We start from the raw sequence: 27390 nt of genomic DNA on the forward strand, positions 1-27390 counted from the left end.
TTGCTCTTTATATATATCGTATATTCCATTATAATGTAGGCTTTTGAAATTTTGGTATATTTTTTAATTTCAAACTTAAGTGCTCTAGATCGCTGACCCCGATTTACGTCCAAGCTTTATCGCCATCAGAAAGTGAGCAGGAAAAATAAATTTTTTCAGTTACAATCACAAACCGAATCATTCTTGACACAATCTATATCTGGAGTGAATTTTTTGTATAGTATTTTTCTTACTTACCACAGATTTTCTTATAATTTAATGACCTAACTTTCTTTCTTAATTCTATCTTCTCTTTATATGAATATACACAATAACTTTTGGTATTTATTAAGTCAAAAAATGTATTAGATACGCGTTGCGATGGATTGAGTGCAGCAAACTCCTTCCGTTGAACACTCACTGACTAACTTGAAAAGAGAATTCATAAAAAATAATTTATGATTACATCAATTTATATAACATCCTGCAACCATAACATAACATAACATTCTCTCAGTCACAATGAGAACAAATCAATTTCAAACAATTATTTTTAGCCAATATTGGAGTTCCTTGTTATCTTACATATCATTCTGATAAAAATACAGATAGTTTTCATTATTGCTGATACGAGTTTTAAGATTACAATTTGAATCCTTAACTAGTGCGCAACATTCGTAAAAGCCTCGGTCAGCATATACTTAATGCTGACTTAGAAACAAATGCCAACTTATTATCCATGTTTCACTCAATATAAATGTTATCATTAGAACCAATGTTTTACTATTAACTCCCAAATTGCCAGAGACCCAGAGACCAGGGTTACTACGACCACAAACACCATGTTTGGGCATTTGTAAAATCCATCGAACTACAAAGATTTCGTGAGCAGCGTAGTGACATCTTAACGATTCCTTTCCTCTCGGACCAGCGACCAACTCTTCCTTACCTAAAGGGTTATATACTTCTCTTATCCATGTGCCATTTTGGCATTGGTGATAGCAGCTGCCTCCCCATTTTTCAAGAAAGAATCGTTAATCATTTTGCCCATCCCATCCTAATAATAGAATATATAATAGGAAAGACTTTCATTATAGTGGTGACAACATATTTTGATAAATACATCTACGCATTGTTACTATTAGAACATGGGTCATCATGGCATATAGAAAGAGCGCGCAGAATACTTTTGTCTACTTTTTATGAATAATAAAACTGCAATAGTTAGGGAGTGAATCGGAAAGTGGGGCTGCATTACGAAGAAAATTTTTATTAGTTAATACTATTATTATTTAAATTACTCGTTTTTTAGATCTCTGAAAGGCTCTCGCACTAGTCACCCCTGGTTATAAACTTCTACTCACTAGAACTTCTAATAACGATAGAATCAGATTTCATAGAGACTTGCTATTGAATAAATAAAGTAGGACACGAAGATACATTATGTAAAATCCTTTGTGTTAAATGCTCAAAGCTGACTGGGATTTTGTTAAAACACACAGAAACACTTCTCGTTCAATTTCTCCAAAAAAAAGTTTGGTAATAGTTTGTCGCAAATACGCCAAAGGAGTTTTCAGATACCGCCACAGTGGGAGTTTTGTAGCCCGTACGAGTCTTGAAGGTTTCTACCTCTAGGGAAGTGAACATGTGACGTTCTTTTAGTGAACAGTCTCGAAGAGAAATTGTGAGGAGGCATGTGAAATGCAATATACTGGGTGTTCTTTATGTACGGTATTTGAAAAATTAAAATTTTTCGAAAATAAGTTTAGAAAATGTACTTAAATATAAGTTCTGATTCTGAAGCTTTAAAAGCCTGTAACTCCGAAACGAGGGGTTTTATGAGGTAATTGTTTTTACTCACTTCCGAATTTTTTGCATCCAGTCCCGGACCATGTATAATTATTAAATTTATGGAAAATAGTCCACTTTGATGTTTGATTACCACAGTCCCAAACCGAGTAGCTAGAGTTCTTTATAGGGGCGAACAAAAAACTGGGAAATAAGGTTCTTTTTTATTTACACTCCCTTTTTTTCGTATTCTGCGATATCACATTTTTGAGCAGTACTTTTCTATTCGCCAAATCTGTGAATTTTTTTTGATATAATGTTTCCGTCGTCATAATTTATATTTTTGACATTCGAACTCTGTAGTTGCCTTAATGGAAGATGGCAGATTACATACGTATGTTGCAACTTTATTAGGAAAATTGGAAAAAAAATCCATCGCAGTTTGGCTCGTTGAAGACAAAGCACAAAAGTCAATGTTCGCAAATGATCTACCACGACTAGACATGACGGGTATATTGTGAAGCACGGAACAGGCGTAGTGCCAGAATACGAAGAGCCCGAATAAGTGATAGAACCATTAGTTCCACGACTCCAAAATGAACTATGCCAGATTACACGTCAATTAGTTTAATGCCCAATGGTCAAACGTTCTGTTTTCAGATTTTGCTTCAATTCATTTGATATAGGAGTGATACGGTTTAGTCTTGAAGGAGCTGAGTGAGTAGGTAGATCAGTTTCACTCCCACTGTTTCCCTTGGGATCCAGTAATAGTTTGGAATACGATTTGTTTAGAGGCACGGACGATGGTGCGTTAAATACGCATATATACATCAAAGACTCTCCACAAGCATGTTGTTTTGGTACTCATAATTCCTGCTATCGTCTTGTCTCAAATTTGATTTGATTTCTTTTATTTTTGCTTCAAATATTTGAGCTTGTACTTTATAAATGTTTTCGACATCCCACATTTGTGCTATATATTCATAAAATGATTGTGTCCCTAACTATTTTCTCCTTTTTACATTTCTCATCTATTTTTGTGAATCTAAATGCTCTTTTTAATCATTTAATCGCAATTTTTTTCACGATGTGGGATCTAAAAAATAGTGAATGTGTTTCTATCCCAACAATCTGTTCAATGGTTCTTACAGGCATGTGTTAAGACAAGCAATAACAAGATTGAAATCGTTCCGGCCGTTTAGTCGCTTTGATGAGATCGTGTTTGCTAAATCGGTCGTGGAATATAGACATTATTATTTAAAATAAAATAAAATTCAAGTACAAAAAATCTCATGAAACATTATAATATGTCTCTTGTGATAATGAAGTAATTTTTTCCGAATTGCACGAACGATTTAAAAGTAGAAATTAGTAGGTGAAGGATGCTGAATCAGCCAGGATGTCCTTAAAAAAATGAGAAGACGTAAAAAGTCGTAGACGAAGTCATTCGTTCAAATAAACATGTGATTATATATGTGGAACTAATGACCACTTTTGATTCATGAACAAAACAAAAGTATTTCAATTTGCTTGGAATTGTTCGTACATTAAGATCATGGTGATTTCTTTCTTCGACCGAGTTTAGTTCGAGAGGAATAAATTTGACCACAAAGGGTTAATGGAACTTCTGGTATATGATGTGCTTAGAAAAAAATCTGGAAAATTTATCTATGGCTTTCTTCTCCATCATTACAAAGCGCCAGCCTCAAGTCGCTTTTAATTTGTTAAAATCCTTTCCGTATGTCCGCTTTTGGCCTTTTTTATTGTTTATGCTTTTATGCTTTTTTATGTTTAGCTCGATCAGACTCCTAGCTCTACAGAATAATTATAAAATGTGTTTGAAGTCAAATTTCTTCATACAATTCCAATTCCTTCTATTGAGCAGGTGATTGGAATTTCTGTGTTTTATTTTCACATTTTGATCATCACTTCTCGTATGTTACTCAATCGTCTTATATAGTTAATATAAAAAATTTTAAACCGAACGTCGAGATTAATTTTTATATAGAATCGAAGATTTACAACAAACTCAATGGGATAAAATTTTTTATTGGTGTTAGAGATATTGCTTATGGTAAAATTTCATCGTTATTCTATTTTAGATTTTCATGCTCCTGTAGATTGTTACTCGATAAGAATATATTATTTTTTCACATGGGGTAATGTGAGAAAATCGGTTTTTGCATTTTCAGTAGGCGAAAATAAAAAATCGGTTAATCTTTAATTACTTAAAGAGTGAACTAACAAAGAGATAAATTTGAGTAACTGCCATGTTTTTATTGAACCATACAAAAAGTGTTGGTGAACTTTGCGCTACTTAGTTGAAACAGTTCATACTTATATCTTATTTTGTTTGGATGTAAGCATCGGTTAGAGGAATTATTTGCTTAATATTTGAAGAGTTTGATAGTGGAGAGAAATGTTTATAAACATTTTTAATCATACAACCAAATAGAGGCGTATTCGAGTGATCCATTTGTAATCTCCGAATTAACTGAAACATTTTGTAAATATTGAGAATAAGTCATACCCATTCTATTTTCCAAACATACCTATTTGAAATAATATACATAGATTCAACTACAAGTATATAGATTTCCGAGATAATATTTTACTGTTTTTATACAAACTATAAGTTTAACATTAACTTATCATTTTCGAAAGAAATTATTAGATTCATTATCAATGATATAAAATAACATTTTTTAATTGGTATCGGTTCTCTTGCATACAAGTCACAAACAGATATAATGGAATTTATCAATGTTTCTAAAAGGAAATCCACTTGTTGGTTTTCTGAAATTGCTTTGCTGCCTCTTCTATTCATGTCATCAACACTCACTGTCATCTGCATCTTATCTATTAACTGCTTAAGCATGCTACAGATGTAAGGCAATTGCTTCCAATATCGGAAATTGTAGTGTCATTTACTATAGTCTTTTACAGCATTTTTAATACGCGGTTGAATATTTTAGGATTGTTTTATACTGAGTTAGTCATCAGGAAATCTGTTCGGTTTTGTAATTGATGATGTCTGATTGATATAATTAACATATTCTTTTTCAGCTCTCAGAGTGAACATTTTTAGCGCATTTTTTTTTAATAAATGCGCTTTTAGTAGCGTTTTGTGCGTCCCTCTGTCTGTAGCTCCTCACAGGAAGCATGTAGCAAGCATTCAACTCCGTATAGCTGTTGATTTGCCGAAAAGAAAGAAATTTTAGCCCTTTTTTGAAAAAAATAATCAAATTAACTCGAATATTTTTGTTAGTATTTATTAATTGTAAAAAAATTCGCTATAATCTCTTTACTTTAAAGTTTTTGTTTGATATATTTTTTTATTATTTACTTTGGTTCTAAAAACTCTCTTCAATTTTTTCTGAAGCTACTTCAAAACATCTGTCCCTTTTTCCCCTGTCTAATTTTTTGTTATCTTTGGCCCTAAAAAAATGCACCCAACCAATTTCTGTATATGTATAATATATAAGTTACCTAAGTAAATACCGAAAAAATCTTTTGTCTCCAATCAAAAAGGACGATTTTAATATTCGATGAAATTTTTTGTTGGATCAGATACAAAGATTTCCATGAAAAGATTGTAAAAAGAAAGAAGTCGACGACTATCATGAATTAAACATGACTTGGTATGGAGTATGGAAATTTCGATGACAGAAACGAACAGGTCAGTATACCAAAATATATTGTAATAAATGAGATTGTAGAGGAAAAATAAGGTTGAAAGTGTCAAAGGAATGAAAATTATGGCGTTCTAATTTTGGTTTATAACTCGACTTTAATGGAGGTCCAAAGGAAAGGTTTTAGCTTTAACTTTTAAAAAGGGAGTTTAAAATGTACTTACATTCACAAATATACTCACAAAACTATGCAAATATACATACATCGAGTTTATTTATCTACTATATTAAACTTTGAGGTATAAAGCGCATATTTCCACAGTTTAATCATTTCAAATATGAATTTTATTATGCTTTTTTCGATGTATTATATGTCTAGTCTACAAAAAATAGGCTTTGAATATTTTGAATCTACCAACAACACAGCATATTTTCTATAAGAATAATTTACTCACCCTGTAATTTAGCAACTCCTTTGAATGTTACTGGATCAATTATCGTTGGATCACTCCTACCTTTGGCGTTTTCCGCATACAAGATAATCCTGTAACTAGCACCAGTATCGAGTCCGTTTGCTGTAAAAACCGGTGGCGCTCTGTAAGTCGTATAATTTAATTTCGGTCTGAGACTCGGGAGTTCTAGAATTTCCATTAGAAAACTTTGGGGAAGGCCACCATCGAAACCTTCCATGCAGTCAACTTGCAGAGAATTGGATGTCTGATTTATAAGAGTACAATTTTGTAGTTGAGATGGCCGACCTGCAACACAATTAAAATCTGTTTGAAATACTAGTAGCTTTGATTTCAGCTTTCAACATTTCGACTAACAGAATGAATTTCAAATATTCAAGCAAAATTTACGACAACTGAAATCGAGTTTGGAGAAATTATAATTAAGATGAAAAATAACTTTGAAAAACGAAATATCAGGACAGTACATGTGTATTATTTTACCACTTTTAAAGGTGACAAAACAGACTGTTTTAGTATTATTTAAGACCCATAACATTGCTAAAGGCAGCTTGACAATTTGCAAGAAATTACACGCAATTTTTTCAAAAGTCAAACTATTTCATAGATTAATATTGTACGTCGTTGGATATTACCACTACAACACTAACAAAAACTCCATAAGTAAATTAAACAAATTCCTAGCATCAAATTTTATTTAATATTTTGTGACAGGTTTAAAAATGAAAATAACTGAGCTAAGTGAAATGGTCAAGAAAAAAGTGGTCAGTGAATAATTGGCAATAATAAAATCTGCTGCTTCATCGCTTTTGCAGGTTGGTTTTTACGCAAAAATTAACTAGTCTTTTCTCTAGAATTTCAGCTTGCGCGCAATAAAAATAGCATCGATAATCCTGCAAGTGCGAGGTTTTGTATGAAACAATCAGCTGAACTTCATCTGCCCATGCTTTTGATCAAGAAAAATCGCGTCTTGCATTGCATTGCACGTTTTATTGCATCATGTCAAGCGGCCTTAAGCATCGTACTGAAAGTCCACGAGGGTATTTTGGAGATCAAATTAAGGAAAATAATTAACAAGCAAAAGAAAGGAATCGTAGCTTTAGAAAAGCAAATCAAATATATATCGGTTTTATACACTCAAAAAATATTTGAAAGCTACGAAAGAAATCAAATACGGAAAAAGAGTTGGAGTCAATTTGGGAAACAATATCAAATGAATATGAATATGAAACAACAAGGTGAAGAAACAATTTTTCTACAGTATTCCTTTCATTTTATATCTTATGGAGACTGGATGGAAAGCTTTACTTTGAATTCTTGATTTCTTTGTATTCCATATGAAATCATTACACTCAAATTTATATTATCTGAAAAATAACGTATATTTGTACTTCTCCTGTATACTCTATAATCAAAATTACACCGACTATCTGTGTTGGATGCAGAATGTTTGAGTAACAAGTTTAGAACCTCTTTAGGTTAGAATCAACAAATACGGATAGGGTGCTAACACGAAAAATTAAATGGAATATTATTACAGTATGTTATACTAAACGAATTATTTCTAATTCTAATCTAAGTGAAAAAACTTTAGATAGACGAAACTTTCAATAGAACATTCGATGCCGAGTCAACCAAATCAAAATTATACAACTTAATGTCGTTATATTCTTATATTGTTAATATAATCACAAAAACCAACTCAAGAGCACAAAGAAGATGCAGGAATGCACTTTAGCATCATCTGTATCTTGTAAGCTATTTTAGTTATGTCAAACTCCTCTGCCTCAGAATCTTCTAGCTCAAAGCCTAGAATTAACGACATGCTACCAAGCATAGTAGTCTTTAACATAAGTAGAGATGATTCCGAATTATTAAATTATCCAACTAACTTAAATATTAAAGATTTAAACCGTAATAACAAGATCTACATCATCCATTAAAGAACAAATGCCCTATGAATTATTAGGCTACAACTCTATCCGCTCTATCCTCAACGAAACTTAAACCCATTGAAATATTAAATGGACATCTGAATGCAAGAGATCTTTCCAACCTAGATACTAGAAGAACCTTATTGAACGTTTTCATAGAGAAACATCGTAGGAAAACAGTGGAAATGTATAAAGATATTAACGAGCATCTTTCCAAGAAAATGGAAATAAGACAAGACAAACTCCTATTTCACACAAACCCTCCAGTGAAATTTACACTAAACAAATTTTGGAGATAGTACTAACTGATAACATTATAACAATAAATACTGCGACTAGCCTTGTACATAAGAAAAATATGATACATAACACTCACGACGGCATAAATTATCTTGAACTAAAGCCTAGAATAGAAGACATCAAAACTATTTAATCAATACCAGTGACGAAATCTACAATAGGGCCATACAAACAACATACAAAAATGTACAAAGTTCAAATCATTTGAGATAGATAGAGCAGCCTTAAAAGACCTCCACAGACCCCTTACAAAACCAAACCGAATGGAACCAATAGATGTAGAAAAATTAAGCTGAAATATAAATAAAGAAAAAGTAATGTAGGAAATTCAAATGAATGAAAAATGAGAACAGTAAAGTTTTGTTTGTCTCTCATAAAACTTCCCCAGGGGATGGAGAAGTTAAGAACCTCTTTAAGATAAACAGAATATATCAGAATCTCTTTACGTTAGAATAAACAAATTATATCAGATGGGCTCTTTGCTAACTCTACAAATTCTAAAAAAAGATGTTAATGAAATATTATTACTACTATTTGAATAAACGAATTATTTCTAATTTTGTTAATTAACCGAAACAAAATTATACGATTCAGTCTGACTTTAGTCTTAGTTTAGTTATATTGATATATTGTTAATTGTGTACACCTTGAATTTCTTGTAGAGATCGTTGTTGATAAAAGTGTTAATACAAAGGTGAGTTCTCATGAGACGATTCATATTTCGTATCTGTACCTCTCCTGCACACCGTATAATCAAAATTAAATCAACCATCTGTGTTGGATTCAGAATGATTGAGTAACACAAAGTGTAGTCACTCCAATTTCAATTTTTGATGATAAATTTAAACATTTTGCTTTCGCTTCGCAGCGCACACGTACTGGGTATATTTTAACATAATATTTTTAGAACATGCATATTCATCAGAGATAACGGGGATTCCTATCGTTCGGTGTTCACCAGAGATGGAACTATATTTTTTTTTTCGATTCTGCAATTCCGTTCGAATAAATATGGAAAAATCAGATGAGCTGATAATTTTATCACCTTCTATTTTCACTAGTTTTAGAGTGAACAATTTTGGTATTTTGAACATTTACAAAATTGAACAGAAAATATATCGAAATCAAAAGTAATATGGAATGTATTCATTCCAATAACAGGATCCGAGGAATGTATCTACTTGAAAGGAAACACAAGGTTAAATGGAAAATAGGTCTAATATGAGGTCAGCTCACCTTCAGAATGTGACTTCTGATCCATTAAGATGTTATGCTTCTGCTATGCAATTAGTGTGCATATTTGCAAAACAGTTAAACTAATTGTACTGGTATCAAAGCTTATCGTGGAACGGTACAAGTCAACGTATAAGCTGATTTAAAGGTAGTGGATTTGCTTTGGATTTCTGCACATAGGGACAATGAAATTTCCGACGGCGGGACCCAAACCTACAATGGGAATTCCTCACTTGCGGATTAAGGAACACCTTAAATTGTAGAAAATGAAGAAACAAATACACATGGCTCCAGCGATAGATCTGCAGACAGGCCAAAACCTTCATAGGTTAGACAAACCTTTCAGTTTGGACGGCAGTTAAGGAGAGTCAAGATACTGGTAGATCACAGGTCACTCTGAAGCCGGTATTACGGACAGAACCGCCAATTCAGACTGACAGTTTTGTGGAAATTTGTGACGATGGGAAAACTTTCGAATCCTGGATAAGCTAGAACGAGTGCGATCAAGGAGACTGCAGAGGGATTACCCAGGCAATCAGGACCGACAAGGCCTTCTAATTTTTATCAATTAAAGTAGTAAAGTCATAAATTTCTGGATGTTCATTCATATATATGCTATTTGTGAGAATTTTCACGAAAATGTTCATATGAATCAATTGTAAAATTAAATTGAATAATGATTGTGTTATAAATATGTTTGTCGTTTTCTTTTGCAGAAGACTGTAAAATTGGATACCTTTTATGTTCAACCTTCCAGTTATATATATCACTAATTTTTGTAATTATTCTTCCAATTTCCATTAGGCACAGATAAGTTATCAAATTGGTATGTGAGTGCGTTTTTCTAAAGATTTTTAGTATAGAAATATAATGTCTATTTTTATAATACCATACCGTTAGATAGTTTCAGTATACTATCGAGGGTTAAGTAGAATTTTTCATTGGTTTAGACTGGGTTATAACAAAAACTGGAAATTTGGAAATATTTTGAAGACACTTTTATAATTACAACTTCCAGAAGTATTTCAAGTATATACCAATATAATTTATTTTCCTAATGGATTAGGTGGAAGTTGATTCCCCATTTTTCAAAACTACGGATTTCTTTCCCTGTGGAGAAGATGATAAAGTGCCTTAAATCTTTTGAATAAAAAAGCTGTACATGATTTGTCAGGAGATATGCAAAATCTAAAAATTTCTTTCCATTTCAACAAGGATAAGGACAAAATCTGTAAAATTATTCAGCCCTCAAATTAAAACTTTATGAAATTCAAACTTTCCAGGAAAAGGAACTTAGAAAATCCAGTTTTTATTTGTAGAAAATTAATGGTTTTTATGAAAAGTATAACGAAAGATATTTTGTTCGAAAAGAGCTTTTCAAATTATTAATTCAAAAAATGTAATGATTAATTATACTTTAAATCTGAAAAAATATATATTGCTTTATAAATTTACTAGAGTCTATTTTATGACATATGTAATTGTTCGAAAATTCTTCCACTTTATAAAAAGTTACTTATTCTGATCATATCGGCCTTTCAAGCAAGAAGTTGTATCTCTTTATATATATTGGAGTGTAAATTTGGTTAATTATTTCCTTTCGAAAGATAATTGGTGATAGGCATCAGAGAGTTATGAGTCAGCTGCGACTCGGTGGGTGGGATAAGCGGATTCATTTCCTCCCAGCTGATTGTTAATATACTGTTGTAATATATAAAAAAAATCAGCTAGCAAGAAAACAAGGTCGGCTGACGGTGTTTTCATCTTCATCCAGCAGCTTTCTGATGCACTCTACTAATTATCTCTTGAGAGGAACTTGGTCGTGTATTACTGTTGCTGGCTCCCGGACTATATGATCAATCTGGAAATGGCAACCAACCAAAAAAATGCATAGTAGTAACCAGATTCGTATTAATGGCTAAAAGTGGTTTACGAGATCGCTGAATTGGAAAATGAAAATTGTTTTCAATTGAATTTTGGGGCACCTTGTCAAAATCGGATTTGAGGAAAAATTTTCGATAAACTTTGAGTCTAGAGAGCGCCCTAGACGGATAGGATAAAAAACGAGTAGTGCGTTGGGTATCTATATATTTTGTCTATGCACGTTCCAAAACACGTTTCCGTTGCTATTATAGTATTTGTGCAGTAGCGGTTTGAAACGAACGAGTTTTGTTTACGTCCCCAAACCATGCGTGACGAAAAACAGGATCAACGTATCAATCTCAAATTTCTCGTTAAATTGAAAAAAGCTCCGATTGAGTTCTATAAATTGTTGCAGAAGGCCTATGGGGACAATTTTTTATCTCGTGCGAGTGTTTTTTAGTGCTGTAAGCGATTTAGTGAGGGCCAAGAGAGCACTGAAGATCACCAGCGCCCAGGTCGCTCTGTGACTATTTCAACTCCGAAAACAATGAACAAAATCAACCCAATTGTGCGTGTAGATCGTCGAATGAGCATCCGGATGATTGTCGAGGTTGTAAGCGCCGATACAAAAACGGTTAGAGAAATTTTACATGAGGAATTACACATGACAAAGGTCTGTGCGAAATTGGTGCCAAAAAATATCCTGACCAAAAGCTCTTTGGTTAACGGCTTTGCTCAGATTTCCTTGGAAGGTTAGAAAAATATGTGTTTGAAAGGGACCCAATTCGAGTCGATGGAAGCGGTAAAGAAAAAAACGGCAGAGCTCCGAAGGGTCCTCACCAAAGAAGATTCCCAGCACTTCTTCGATCTATGGAAAAAACGCACGGAAAGGTGTGTGGCGAGGGAAGGGAAGCATATCGAAGGAAAGCATTCGAATGTAGAATAATTTTTATTACAAAATCCTCTTTCGTAACCAGTCTCGTTATTTAATAGCCTGACCTCGTAATGTACAAAGCAGATGGAAATTGCGGAACATGGCCAATACGAAGGGTTAAAATTTTTTCCTTATTACCCAAACAATTTTTTTTTAACTAAGATAAATTAGTTATGTTCATATTCGTATTTTACAATTGCAAACACACAAAAAAAGCTCAAATTCAATTATGCCCCAAAGTTCTGTAAGCTTATTTTCTTGTTTCTCTAACTAGACGTCTCGAAAAACGTACGCGCCGCATACTACAAAGAACTATTTACTTTTAGACTGTAGATGTGGTGATGGATAATTAAAAACTATTTCACTTCAATGTTCAAAGTCCATGAAAAAAATGTTTCACAATTTTCCGCTCGACCGGAAAATGCTTAGAAAATGTCGGACAGGTTTTGATACTTTACAAAATAGTTGAAGAATATGCTATTAAATTTTTATGAGGAAATATTGATTTTTCGCTGACATGTCGCGAGCTGAACACTGGGCGTTAGGACACCAGTAGTAGCTTTTAAGAGGTTTCTTATTATCATATTATAAGCAATATTTAAATTCCATCCATTGACGGCAGTGTCCCATGAGAAAGTGAATCAAATACTATTTACAATGATCAAGCCTGGAAAGGAGTTTTTCTTTTTCTCATTCTTACAAAACCTTTCCTTACAAGATTAATTATTGATAATAATGAAGGAACTGTTTTCTAGCCTATACGGTTTATTTTTCACTTTCTTAAATTATTTTTTGTAGTATTTTTTTAACAATACACAGTAATCATCTTATTTGTTAGTGCAATTTCTGATATACTCGTATTTTAAATCTTTCTGTTTTCTCTTTTCAGCTCCACAACATTCTAATTGAATCTTTCTGAAACATTTATCACTTTTTCAATCTCGAACTCATATTTTATTTGTGTGGGAACTATAAAAGGCTGGTAGAGCAAAAAAGGATAATTTGACATTGGAAAATCGCTTCAAAAATCTCATTCTTAGATTCTTTGTTTTTTCATACACGTATCAACCAGAGAGTTGGTAGAAATGTTGATCTAATAAGTGTACATTAGAACGCGCACTTAAAAATAGTGAAACGTTAAAGCTGTTTTACACGAATGATGAAATAGCCGATACACACTATGTGCTCGTTAGAGCTTCAATATAAACAATAGTGACGTGAATCTTCCAAAATATTCGAATTTATTTTCAATAAAAAGCGAATAGAGAAGATTTTATGAATGCACGTATTGTTTGACATTATGGAAAACTTTTGCTATGGCATCGTGACTACGATTTACCAAAATTAATTCTTTAGGTTTTTGGGTATCGGACATCCCAAAATTAATAAAAAATCAATTGATCATCCATTCCATTAGAATTTAATTGGTTATTAATTCAAAAGTAACTAGACTTTCCCCTATAAATGCAGCATTTATGCAACTGAAATAGTGAAACAAGTCGATAAATGCGAGGTTTTGCATAAATTAATCAGCTGAGATTTTGACATGTTGTAATGCGCCACTTCATGTGTAAGAGAAGTTACGTTATCTGCTTAAAAATTAATTTTATTGAAATTTATTAACATTAACAGTACTAATAGTTCAGTTACCAAATGTTGTTGCTAATATCTCTTTCAGACAACACCGAAACACAAGAAATTCGGCTCGGAAGATTAGCCTTTAACAGGAGTCAATGCAACACTTTTTGGAAAATGGGAATTAGTAAACGCAACTTAACCTCAGGTTACCTGAGCTAAAAATTATCTCTTTATCTATGGAGAATATTTTTTTTCGTTTTCCACGAGATATAGTCGTTACAATTCAAGTGCTTAAACCACTTGTCCTCTTTTAACTCAAAAATGAAGAGCATCAAAGTCACAGCCTTGTAGCTCTTGAAATTGCCTGCAAAATGTTTTTTTGATGAGCCCAAATAACTTAAGAGGATAAGTCAAACGTTCTTTTGTGGTAATTTTCCAATTTTCACATTTCCCTGTAATTATTTAGAACCATTTATATAAATATTCATATATTTCGTTATGATTTGTTTTGGATTTTAGGTCTACTTCAATTGAAATTAAATAATAAATACGAATGAAGAGCTTATATATAGAAAATGTTCCTTATACATAAACTCAAATACAAGATGCACACATTTTAGATAAAAAACATTTTATAAAAAAAACGAAACCAGTGGATTTCCAAATTTTTACAAAAATCGATGTCTGAAAAAATCCTATGACTTCAATGTTAGACTTTATCAGCAATAAAATCTCATCTCCAAAAGTCTTGGTCCCTCTTGTAAACTTTTAGGTTTGCCTATGTTTAGAGCCCATGTTTTGTTAAATTTTGTGGCATCTTATCATAAAAATAAAAACAATTTCGTAACAAAAACTAGTTTCGTCCGTAAATATATGAATTTTTGTAAAAGAAATCAGAGGAGACATCCAAAGAATGAATAGACCAATAAATTCACCAGATACGAATCCTATTGAACATGTGGAACCCTTCAAGACCTGACTGCTGCCGTTCAAAAAGGGTGTGGCAATATGGTTGACCATATTATCGATAACTTGTTTCGCGGGATGCCGAGACGCGTTGGCCAATTGATTGCAAGTAGAGGCGGTCATGCGAACTATTAATTTGATTTTTTTCATTATATTCACACATCACATATATTGCGATTACACTTGCAGTAGAATATTGAGTACATTTTATAAATTTAATAATATAAATAATTTAATTAATAAATAATATTTTTTTATTAAATAACCAGGGGGGCCGAGTATTCAAAAAGGTTTGTTGAACCAAGACGTAAAATGTTGAGTATCAAAAAGCATTAAGATGATTATTTTCACGGAGAAATGACATGAACAATGGATTATATTGATCATTATTGATATAATTAAAGTTAATCCTTTTTTGCTGTCCATATGATGATTGACCAGGTTAATTTTGGCTATGATTACAAAGCAAAACAAATACCTGTTATATTTACATCATTCTATTTCAAAAGTTATTTGCCATTTAAGTTTCAAGAGATTTGAAAGAATATATTGTATATTATAGAGTTATTTCATGTTACGTTTTCTAAAAGTTTCAAAAGGTTGAACACTAGATGTTTTATTACGATAAATAGCAATTTCCTTCGTCATTGATTTCTTTAGTGACCGTTTTCATGTTCTATAAATACAGAAAGGAGACCTTACAAGCAAAAAATAATGGATATAAATGGATAAGTATCTAAAGAACACGATTAAAAATTTGGGAAAATGGTGAAATTCGTAAACTTGGGCAACGGAATTAGAAAAGGAAAACATGGCGAAATGCATGAAGAAGATCGAAAGAAAAAATTATTGAGCGAAGAACGGGAATGAAAATATATATATATTATATGATGAAAAACATAAAGTACTATCTTCAATCAGATCTAGAGGATAATATGAAATTAAAATGTGAATGATATTTACGGGAAAAAATAGAAGACCCCCATAAATTTGAAGATAAGAAAAAAAATCAACAGTTATAGTTAAAGGGTTTAAGGTAGAACAGACAGCGAGATGTCAGAAAGTCAATCAACTGTATTAGGAAGCGCTCCTCTTGAAATGTGGTCTACGCGTTGGAATATGTATTCATACTATTCTTAGACGACTTAACAGTGAAATTACACTATTTTCCTGCTTCTTTCGTCTTTTATTTTTCCCTTTATTATTAGTCTAAAGAGGTTGCACTTGTGGCTTTAAACTATGAAGTTTTCTGTCTATAATTATGAGATAGATTTTTCTTTAACTGTTCGCTATATGTGATTCCACGTATTTAGAGAATTCTTAAAATTTTTCCACGGATACACAATTCAAGAAAATTGAATAGTTTGACTGCATCTGCATTTATTATGGTTCTTCTATCCCATAGTGGAGAACAGTATATAAAAAATAATTTTCCAGTCTTAGTTTGAGATACAACATCAGATTCTTGTATTCAGTGATTGTGATTCAGATTAGAGTACTTGTCAGTGAAGATGCTATAAGAATTTTTGATTCCGGCTGTTAATTTTGGATCATAGTCATATTGTGATGACAAAAAATTAATCCTGGTTTATTTATTTTTAAATAAATTATGGGATATCGCTTCATAAGGAGAATACAATTCAAAATTATCATATTTCATAGCTATTACAGTGGGTAGCCAAGAACCGTTGCGCAGATTTCGTCTCACAGAAAGCTATTTTCCATTTCTTAGGGCTATAGGAAGGAGATAACATCTTTCAGTTAAAATATCAAATTTTGTGCCTGCTTAAGTTGAGCAGTTGATTGATAAGAGTATAGAATATAGAATAGAGTCTGCCTTGCAAGTAGACTTTTTAGGAATGTGATTTAACTTATAATCAAGCATAGAATGCCACCGCAAGAAGAGAAATAAATTCCAGAACAATCATTGTTGTTTGAGTTGTTTTGATAATGGGAAAGTATGGAGAAGTAAATCCATTGGACAATTGTCGAATACCACTCATCCTCTTGTAATTGAGAAAACATAAAAGTTGAAATCCCTCGTGATATTTTTCTGTAAATGAAATCCTCATCGCTTAATATCAAATATACCTCAGTACAAAAATAATATGGAAGATAAAAGTTTTTATGCGAATCAATACGTCAAAAATAATTTCAATATTAAATTTCATTCGATTTATATCAATTTTTGTTATTAAGTTACTACGATCTATCTTATTTAACCCGTTTTTTCCAATGATCTTATATTCCGAGATACAAATCTAGTTTTAAATCTTTGATTCCCTTTTTTGTGTCCGTTCTCGTTCGCTATAGTCTGCAAACAAAAAATTGTACTTGATTGAAACAAGACTTTTACGGTATAAGGGAATGCTGTTAAATAATATACATTTAGTTCTCTACCAGAAGTTATCTAAATAATGGTGCTGATTATTTTAAAATATTTTATATTTAAATCAAATCACTCTAATGTATTTTATATCGTTGTGTTGAATCATGCATAAAATAATGATCCAATATGCGAAATAGTTGATCTAGAATAAATGATGAACAATCCCATCAAATTACACGCTTTGAACAATGATATTTCGTTCATATATTAAAGAATAAAATATCATGATACACATATAATAAAACCCCAAACCTATAAAAGCATATTTAAATGTGATTGAAATGAGTATTTCTCATTAATTGTATTTATTTATTCAAACAGTTTTCCGTTAGTTCATTTTCACTAAATATTGATTCGCTGTTTCTGTTTAATTATTTCGCTTACTGTATTGAAAACAACTAACATGAATTTGTTTGATCGTGTGGGAAGTACTGGTTCGAATGGAAAAATTATTTTATCGTTGGATAGTCCATCGCTTCCATCGCAAACTGAACCAAACTAAAGCACATCGCACGCGCAACACCACCATTTGGTGGAATGTAGTTTCCCAAGGCTAGGTCTCTTCCGCTTATCTATCTTGAGATCCAGTTGTATATTTCATCTACTCTTACTTGAATTCCGACCGCAAAACTGATATACTGGGACGTATCTTACAAAAGCGCTTATAGTGTTGTAAAGCTGGGTTTATGTTGGAGCTGCGATAAACGATAAGAGCGACGGTACTAGCGAAGTAAAGAGCATTATTTCGTTATTCTATACGCAGGTGTTTATATTGGAGTGGCGCGGTGAGACATATTTGGTAGCCGAGCAACGATAAGAGCGTCGCTAATTGTTTAGTTTATTTTCTTTACTTTCATATCAATATACTTTAGTCAGTGAAATATTTGTTAGAGCCCCTTTGCGAGGCCAAGAAAATAAAAATCCACACAACAGGTTTGTTCTTCGAATAAACCGGTCTACTATGACTATTTCTCCATATTTATTCAAATCTATCATAGATATATGAAGGTATCTAGTTGAAGGGTGTTTTGAGGATAATTTGTAGGGTATTCCCTTAATTGTTTAAATATGATGAAATTCTCCAAATATGTACCTTCTTGTGTTTATAGCTATTTAAAAATATAAAATTTAGATGCATTCGAATCAAAAAGTATTTCTTTTCATATCAAGGAAACGAATTTTGCGCAGCTCTTGTCGCTGCTATCATCACTGTTCTTATCGTTCATCGCAGCTCCAACTTAAACGCACCTTAAGGCTTTCGCGGACCGTCTTCCGTTGCTTAAATGTTTCTTGGGCTATCAGGCCGTCGTCGAAAATTACTACTGCTATTTCATGTTTTACCATTTCGTGAGGTTGGCATCTTCTGATACAGACACAGTCGGATTAACACGTAAGTTCCGAAGTGAAGATACCAATAGTAGCAGTAGTTATTATTGATCTAATGGCTCAGAAAACATTCAATCAGTGCTTATAGTATCAATTTCCAAGACAAGAGAGTTTCACTAAAGAATACGTGATCTTGGAAGCGATTAGATCAAAGATGTTGGCTGATTAATCGCATTTTGTAAAAGATCTAGTTTGAATTAGATTTTGATTGGTTGTTCGGGTCTTAGCTTAGTTTGTGATTATTTTTTTTTATTACAAAATTCGCATCAACCATATATTGGTTATTAGCGTAGTCAACACAAGTTTATGATCAAAATTAGTCTGAGTTAATTTTTGAATTTGGTTATAAAAATATTTAGGTGCTGAAATTATAGATATTGTTCCGAGCGGTTGACTGGATGATGATCTTTCAGAGTTAAAGAAGGACACTCTGCGATTATGTTTTTCATAGTCAATTTGCAATTATAGTTGTCACATTTGAGGTTTAGTATCGAAAGACTAACCTCAGTGTACGGTCTAAACAGAGACGCGTCCGAAGAACTCCATCTCATGGATTTTTCGGTAATACAGATTATGGTTTCACAGAGTCTTCCTTTTCACATCCTGGTATGTGGACGTTGACCATTTGTTCTTCCATTTATCCATTTTATTCCAGTATGTGGAAGGGTTCAACAGAATGCAACAACAACAATCTTGATTACATTGCTTAATTTTGATTTTTGGGGGATTTGTAGAGTGGTGAATTTTTTTGAAGAGTTTGTATTGAGCTGAGAGAATCTGCAATGTGTTTAGCTCATATTGCATATAATTCAGCAGAGAAATTGGATGGAGGTGGAGCATATATTTGGAGGTTGGTGTAATAATACTTGATAGAAATATAGTTAATTTGGACGAAACCTCGTTTGACACATACGACGTCGTTAAATATAGCTGGGTTGATGATTCTATAATTGTGTTTCAAATATTTCTTACTGCTACTTTTGAATCATTTCAAATAAAGACTATAGTACAAAATTATGATGGTATTAATTCGTGTTTAATGAAAAAAATTCCAATCCATCACTTTCTCTAACCCTATCTGTATCAGTCTAATGTCACCCATACGCAGGGGCCTAGTCTACTTCGTTAATGTCTTAACTGAATAATCATCAATAATTACCACCTTTCTAAGAAAGTGTAACGGAATAATTACAGTTTACAATATCTGGAAATTCATCATGGCTCAATGATATAGCACCAACACTACAGATAACTCAAAACTTTGCTGTTGAATAACAATTGTTATCCTTTATGTCATGCCGTTTTGACTAAAGTACTTAGAAACTTGGAGACTAAAAATTGTGATTATTCCTGTCAAGCATCAAATTGCTAAGCTGGCCGATAACATTTCTGACAACATTTACTTCGGGAAACGTTGTCGAATAAACGTTCAACATTCGCTTAATTTAAATCAGTTACTTCTCCTAAATTATATTGATTGTTCGATTTGCGGAAATTTCATTTTGAGCTAGTAAAGTTAACGAGTTTGATATTTCTTGATTCCAGTCAGCCAAGAAGGCAGGTGAATCGCTCCTTTAGTCTGGGTGCTCCATGAACTATTCCAAATATAGGTGGATATATTGAAGAAAAAGTTAATATAATTATACATTGATAAAACCTATTTTTTCCTAGTTTCTTTCTACCTTTTCAATGTTTCCAATCTTTCTAGTACCCTGTTATCCTTCCATTCAATGATAGCAAATTTCTTTTCGGACTACTTATTTCTTAACATATACAGAAAGTCAAAAAGTGTAGTCTAGCTAAGAAGTACCGTGTCGAAACCATTTTCGTATTCGAAAGATTTGAGACAAGGGTGAGGTTTACCACCAACATTATTTGAAATATACATTCAAGAAGCTCTGAGGAGATGGAGAACTGAAATTGCGAGAATAGTTATTAAGATAGATGATAAGTGCCTTACAACTCTGTTTTTCTGAGACGACCAAATTGTTATAGCTTGCGTCGAGGATGATGCAGATTATATATTAAGAAAACTGGACGACGAATATGCAAAATGGGTTTTGAATATGAATATGACAAAAACGAAATATCTGTTGGTAGAAAGTATACAAGAAGAGCCCGAACTGCAAATAAATTTAGACAATGTAGGGAATTCAAATACCTAGGAAGCATAATTTCGGAAGATGGAACAATAAAAGAAGATGTAAGAAATAGAGCGCAAAGAGCTACACAGATTCTGAACTCATTGCTCTGGTCAGAAAAAATCAATCTCAAAAAGAACTGGTCGAGAATACACGACTTCAGAGAGAATTACAGAATAAAAAACTGCTCTGGTACGGACATGCGATGAGGATGGAGAAGAACAGGTGGCCGAAAAAGCATTGATGTATCAACCGCAGAATAAAAGAGGTCGAGAAAGACCCTCAAGGACCTGGAGCAAGGGATTGAACAGACCATAAAAGACAGAGCTATCCAGGAAAACAAGTGGATAGATAGGAAATTGTGGTGTATGAAAAGCTTACTATGATATTGCTTAGTGCGTGGAACCAGCTCCTTTATTTTCTCTATTTATTATGTCTCCACCTCTATGAATATAGTTCTAGATATTTATACTTCTTCAATCGAGAGAGAGATATAATAAAAAAATACAAAATAATGATTGAATTCAGCCAAAGAATAATAACATCTTTCAAGCAGAAATTCCTTTGTCAAACCTCGAAACTTATCAAGAATTTTCCCCATTTTTATTTCAGAAGGTAGCTGATTGAATAATTTTTTTGCACTGAAGATAATGGAATTTTTCACTAGATCTAAAATAGGTACAGTCAAGTGAATGTTTCGAGACAGAGAGAGAGAGAAACTTTATTGTCACTGCAAAATTTTTAAAATTTTATGGACAAAGCTACATAATTTTATATAACATAATATATAATACGAAATAATGATTGAATTCAATAGTAGAAATTATAATTTATATAATATTTTACATCACAATTTGAATTATGCCTGTCTCTAGAGTTTATGGTAAATTGTAGAATTCAGTCAAAGAATAATAAGATATTTCAAGCAGATATTCCGTTGTCAAATCTCTAAACTTATTTCAAAAGGTAGTTGATTGAATAATTTTTTTGCACTGAAGATAATGGAATTTTTCACCAGATCAGAAGTAGGTATAGTCAAGTTGATGTCCATCTTCTTTCTTCTAGTTGGGTAGGTCGTGGAAGTGTTTTCGAACCAAACAAACAGATTCTAAAATGAAGAGACTTAGAATTTTGGGTTTTCTAAAATAGAATTGGCAATGTGTTCTATAATTCAAACAATAAATATCACAAATAGCTATTTTTTGTAATTTGAAGATAGAATCAAAGAGGTGCAAGACCTCCAGAAAGGAAAAAATGCGTTTCGAATAACGAGTAGTAAGTTGTTAGAGCAGTACGAGAATCGAGCTGTACAGACACATATTTAATAGTAAAGGAAGCAGAGGTTAATTTTTTTGTTTTCTATATGTACAGAGTAATGAAGACCGAGACCAAGAAATTCAATCGAATTTGAGGATCGTATTAAGTCAAAGTTGGATTTTAGAGGTTTTGAAGCGCCTTTATAGGATAAAACTAAAGTTTTCTCAGTGTTTAATTATTCTTTGTATTGTCTCGTTTTAGCATTTTATTTCTCTTCTATTTACATCCTGTTATTCATTATCATGACTTTTGCTTCATATGTATTCATTTCCATTCATATGTTATTTATTTTTATTATTCACTAGCTTTTCCACTAGTAGTGAATTTTTTTTTCAGCCCATTATGACTGTTTAGTTTTATATTTCATCCGTTTATTATCATAAAAAATGGTAGGTTCTCTCTTTATTGAACTATCTTTTGATTCCATTTCTGTTATTTATTCTTCAGCCCCTTATTTGGTGTCCTAGATATTTTCATCTCCTCAAATTGTCCCACAGTTCAAGTTTTTCTATTATGTAACACCATTCTTCTCCTTCTTTAAGCGTTTTCAATTGAGTTTCTCAAGTATATTGTCATCAGTTTGTCTGTTATTTGGTAGTGCAATACCAGTTTAGGTCTTTTTTTCTCTCAATGTGCCAAAAAATCTATGCAAAATCAACCAAGTACAATTTAGTGTTTGAAATTGATTCGTAAATTATATTTCTAGGCATCTAGGCATTTGATTTAGTAACCCTACACATTATGAAAAACTTTCAATCGAAAATTGGCATATACGTTTAGATTAGAGTCAATCATCAGATGCTAGATACCTCAGAATCAAATATGCCACCATTTTATTATGAAATATATTCAACTTACCAGATTATTTTATTTTTTCAAAACTGTGTTCAATGGCAAACACTTATTTCGAAAATTAAGACAGTTTACTCCTGACTAATATAAACGAAGATAACGAAAGTAGGCAGTATAAGGTAATGTTGGATTTTAATTGAGCATTTCACCCTTTTCACTTATTTCTCGCATCAAATATTAATTTCTTGTAATTTCTTGGAAAACGGTTGTGTTGAGTATTAGAAAATGAATATTAGATTTTCAGCAATTTAAGGACGGGACCGGAAATTAAAACACAATTGGTGCTTGGAATAGAGGAGTGGGTGTATTTAGACACTAGATCGATTGTTGAAGAGTTCTAATAAGAAAGGAGATAATATATAAAGGAATATATAATGACTAATACATGCTTTCGACAATAACATATAGTTGTCCAACATAGATAAATTAGATGAAAAGAGAATATTGCATACCATCGAACGTGAATTCAAGACTTATGGCTAAGAGAAATGGAAATGAGTATTGAGGAAAAAGCTGTGATCTAATAAGAATAAGTCAGAAACTAGGAAAAAGGCAAAAAAGTCAATAGTGTCGTGATTTTGGTTGGTTTGAATGGATATGGAAAGATCAAAAAGTTTGGAGTAGTGAATTGGTGGAATATGGATGAATTACTAGTCCCAGATCAAAGAGATCCTCAACTAACAGCAGCAGATGAAAGCAGCTTAAAGCCATAATGAGCTCCGGCATCAGCTAGTAAATTTATGATATCTGTATCAACGGGACGTGCAGGATATCTATAGTATCTATCTGGATAATGAATTCATTGAATGTGGAAATGAAAAAAACAACGTCTTCAAGTGTAAAAGAAAACAATTATTTTAATCAATCGATGGAAACTCTATGTCCAAATGCTTCACAATCCAGTGTAATTACCAGATTTGGCGTCTAGTGATGTGTAGTTTTTTGAAGATCTCAAAATCATGATAAGAAAAAACTTGCTCCAGTTATGAAGCAATTACCGAAGCTGCAGTCTATTTTGAAATCCAAGACAAATAGTTTTATAGAAAAGGATTTTAAGACTTGTAGAAACATTGAAGTATATATATATATATATATATAAATATATATATATATATATATATATATATATATATATATATATATATATATCACTGTTGAAAGTGAAATTTTTACTAAGAAATATGTTTTTACAAGTAGAGCCAAAGCATCAGCTTCAAAAAATTTTTACATGTTCAATAATTGTTATTATTATCTTCTAAACAAAAAAGTATTATACAAAACGTATTTGGCTCGGATTGAAGTTTATTAGGAAGTTGAGAGTGAGTATATTGATGGTATTTTAGTGAGCTTGGAAATAATTTCGTAACTTCGGAAGTTGGAAGCTATGAGCTATCAATGCAAAAAGTTATATATAACAACATTAGTTTTATTCGGTCATATTCAACTTGTCACAGCTTTTTGCTCGCTTCCCTTCCTATCCAGTTTTCCTCCTTCCTATCCTCCACATGATGTGTCTTCAGTTCGTCACCCCTACTGATGCAATATCCTAAATTATTTTTGTTCCTAGCGTGCTTTAGGTAGAACTCTTGGTGGTTCTGTGGCTTTTTTGCACTCTGATATTCTGTTGCCTTCCATATCGGGCTATCTTCTTCTTCTTCTGACATCTCTTCTACTTTAGATCTTTATCACTGTCACTATATCACTATTTCTCACTTCGTTCTTGATTTCGTCTTTCATCAATCTTCTTAGATATTCTCCATTGATCTCAACAGCTCCCAGTATCTTTCTTGAGATCTATCTCGAATATTCGAAGATCTTCTTTGTCCTTTCCCGACAGGCATAGAGTTTTGACTACATATTTAATAACTGGTCTAATTTTTGTTCTTTGTATTCACAACTTTATATTTGTTATCAGCTTTTAACTCCTAAGAAACTGCACATACCTCCAGCACACTCTGATTCATTCTACCACTTGCTTCTATTGTAAGCTGTAAGCTTTGAATGCAAAAATAATGTTCCTATATTATTGGCCGTTATTATTTTATGAAATTGTCAAAATAATTTAACTATTTCTAGAAAATTCGGTTTAAAAAAATTGGAACTTGTTCGATTCAATCATCAATCAGTTGCCGACTTCTGATATCTCCACAAAAGTCTAACGAGCTGATGTCAGGCGGCCTGGTGTCGCTTTATAAGGAAATAAGACAATATTAAGATAATTAAATGACTGTATATATAGAATAATTTTATTTTCTACTATTGCAATCAACTTAGTTCATATTATGCGGGATAATTTTGAATGGGTGGGTGCACAATTAAAATTATTGTTCTCCTTAAAATTGGTCCAATTTCTGGAATTGATCAACTGAGAATACTTCACTGTTTACTTAGAAATTTCCGAAATATAAAAAATCATGAATCCAGTATAGAATCATACATTCAGAAGCAACTTTTCTGTAGAAATACTTCTCATATTTCCTTCCCCTCTTCACAAAAATATTCAAGCATATAAACATTGATTATTGCCGCTGTATATTCTCGGAAATCTCGTAACCTTCAGAAAAAGAAATATTAAATGAAAATTTTGCAATAAAACTATATTGTCTATGAAAACGTAAATCGTAATATATTCCAACAAACATTTTCATAAGAATGTCCAAAATTTGCGGTAAAATAAAATCTGAAAGATAGTTTTCAGTTCATGCTCTTGGCAAAAACCTTACATTACGTTCATACTCATACATAAAACATTAGATCCAGGATAAAAGGTTTTATTATCATAACCTACTATTAATAACATCGGACTTGAATAGAATTTTTGCTTTGCTCGTAGATATTAGGGAAAATAAGATCAAGAGTGAAATTGAAACATTTTATAGAAAATATGGATTTTATTCAAATAAAAGTAATTTATCGCATTGAGTCTTAGAACTTGAAGAAATTCACAGCTAGACGATTCATTGTAGATCAAATGATGAGATTACGAATGAAATACGAGGTTTTCTGAAGGTGGAGGCTGTTTATTTAATGCAATCATTCTCATATTTTTCTAAAGATTTGAATTGTTTTACAACTTAGCTGCTGGATAGGTATTGTCATTGAGATTTCATCATCTTATATATAAATTCTCGTGTCACAAAGTTATTTATCATACTTTTCCGAAACGGCTTGACCAATATTTTTATGAAATTTTATATGCATATTCAGTAGGCCAGAGAATCGGCTATTATCCATTTCTCATACTCCTAAGTGGTAAGACTTGTCCATCTCTAGCAGCATTTAAAAATACATACCACCCTATAATTTTATCCTTCCATGATCAATCCATATTTTTAATTTGCTAATTATAAACTTTAATTTCATAGGCAGGATTTTTGTTTTTATTTTGTCATAAAAAAATTTATATTACTCTCAATTTTTCGTCCTTCTACGATCAACCCCAATTTTTCCATCGTGATTCTTATCTCTTCTTTTTTATTTTATCCACAGATCCTCTATAGGGTTGCAAGATGGCAATCGAATATAATATATTCTCATTCAGAGTTTATAATCTCAATTTACTTTAATTATGTTTTTTTTTCTAAACTAATAACTTCTCACCTATCAATCGATCAGTTATTCCCGCCAGGTGTCTACCGTTTCCATCTCTAATCCAGCAAACATCCTGGATTAAGGATGAGAACGAAGCCGGTCTTACTCACTATACAGCTTTCGGCCATTTTTTTTGTTTTATTTGTGTAGCAATTTTACTCTCATCGTAAATTGAGTATTAATTTCCAGTGCAATAATTATTTTTTTCCACGTCCGTTATAACATACTTGTTTTTTTTTATTCATTTGTATTCATAAAGAATGTAATTTCTGAATCGTTCAAAAAGTACCGTAGCGGTTCATTTTTTTCCGTTTTTGCGTTAAAAAGTGTCGTAACGTGTCATTTTTCAACGCAATTATAAAATTGTTTTATCAAAATAGTGGGCCGTGAATGCTTTCTTTCTGATATCGATCCGTTTCTCCGATAAACTGTCACACTTTTATTTCTTGGTATTCGTTCAAGAAAAAGGTTTCCGCAGTGAAAACTTTAACGGGAATAACTAGTCCGACTTTAAATAACATTGTAAATGTTCACGATTCTACCAACAATCCAATAAGTACTAATACAACCATAGACGATGTTATTTCTTTGAATTCCTTAAATGTTGCCGATTCAAGTACCAATTTTTTTTTGGTCTAGGGACGTAGAAAGAGATTTGCATGAAACTCGTGTGTAAAGTAAAAATTTTCAACGTGTAGGGTGATTTGACCGCACGAGCGGCAATTCCTACATAAATTCCTGCATAAATAACTAATTTACAGTTTATTAATTACAGAAAAGACAGTTTTTACTCACGTACACCATTATCGTACCAGTACATATTTTACTTAATATTTTTTATGAATAGTTTCAAGTCAAAACATAACCGTGTACATATTTAATAAATATTCGTGTTCAATGTACAGTCAGCAATGCCAACATGACGCAAAGGGAACAAATACAAATCTAGAGTCATGCAAGATGTGACAGCACGAAGATTCGGTGAACAAATCCAACAAAACAATGCAGATGTGCATGTGAGCACGGCGCAGTTACGT

General features: G+C 32.2%; 1 protein-coding gene across 1 annotated transcript in view; it reads right to left on the minus strand.

The window, feature by feature from the left end:
- The window catches only part of LOC130891370 (nephrin), a 526229-nt gene that overhangs the window by 23104 nt on the left and 475735 nt on the right, over positions 1–27390 (minus strand). Inside the window, exon 11 of the mRNA XM_057796033.1 lies at positions 5855–6157. Coding sequence (XP_057652016.1) covers positions 5855–6157 — 303 coding nt within the window. The remainder of the gene's footprint in view (positions 1–5854; positions 6158–27390) is intronic.

This window comes from Diorhabda carinulata, chromosome 3 (assembly GCF_026250575.1).
Source record: "Diorhabda carinulata isolate Delta chromosome 3, icDioCari1.1, whole genome shotgun sequence".
Classification (NCBI taxonomy): Eukaryota; Metazoa; Arthropoda; class Insecta; order Coleoptera; family Chrysomelidae; genus Diorhabda; species Diorhabda carinulata.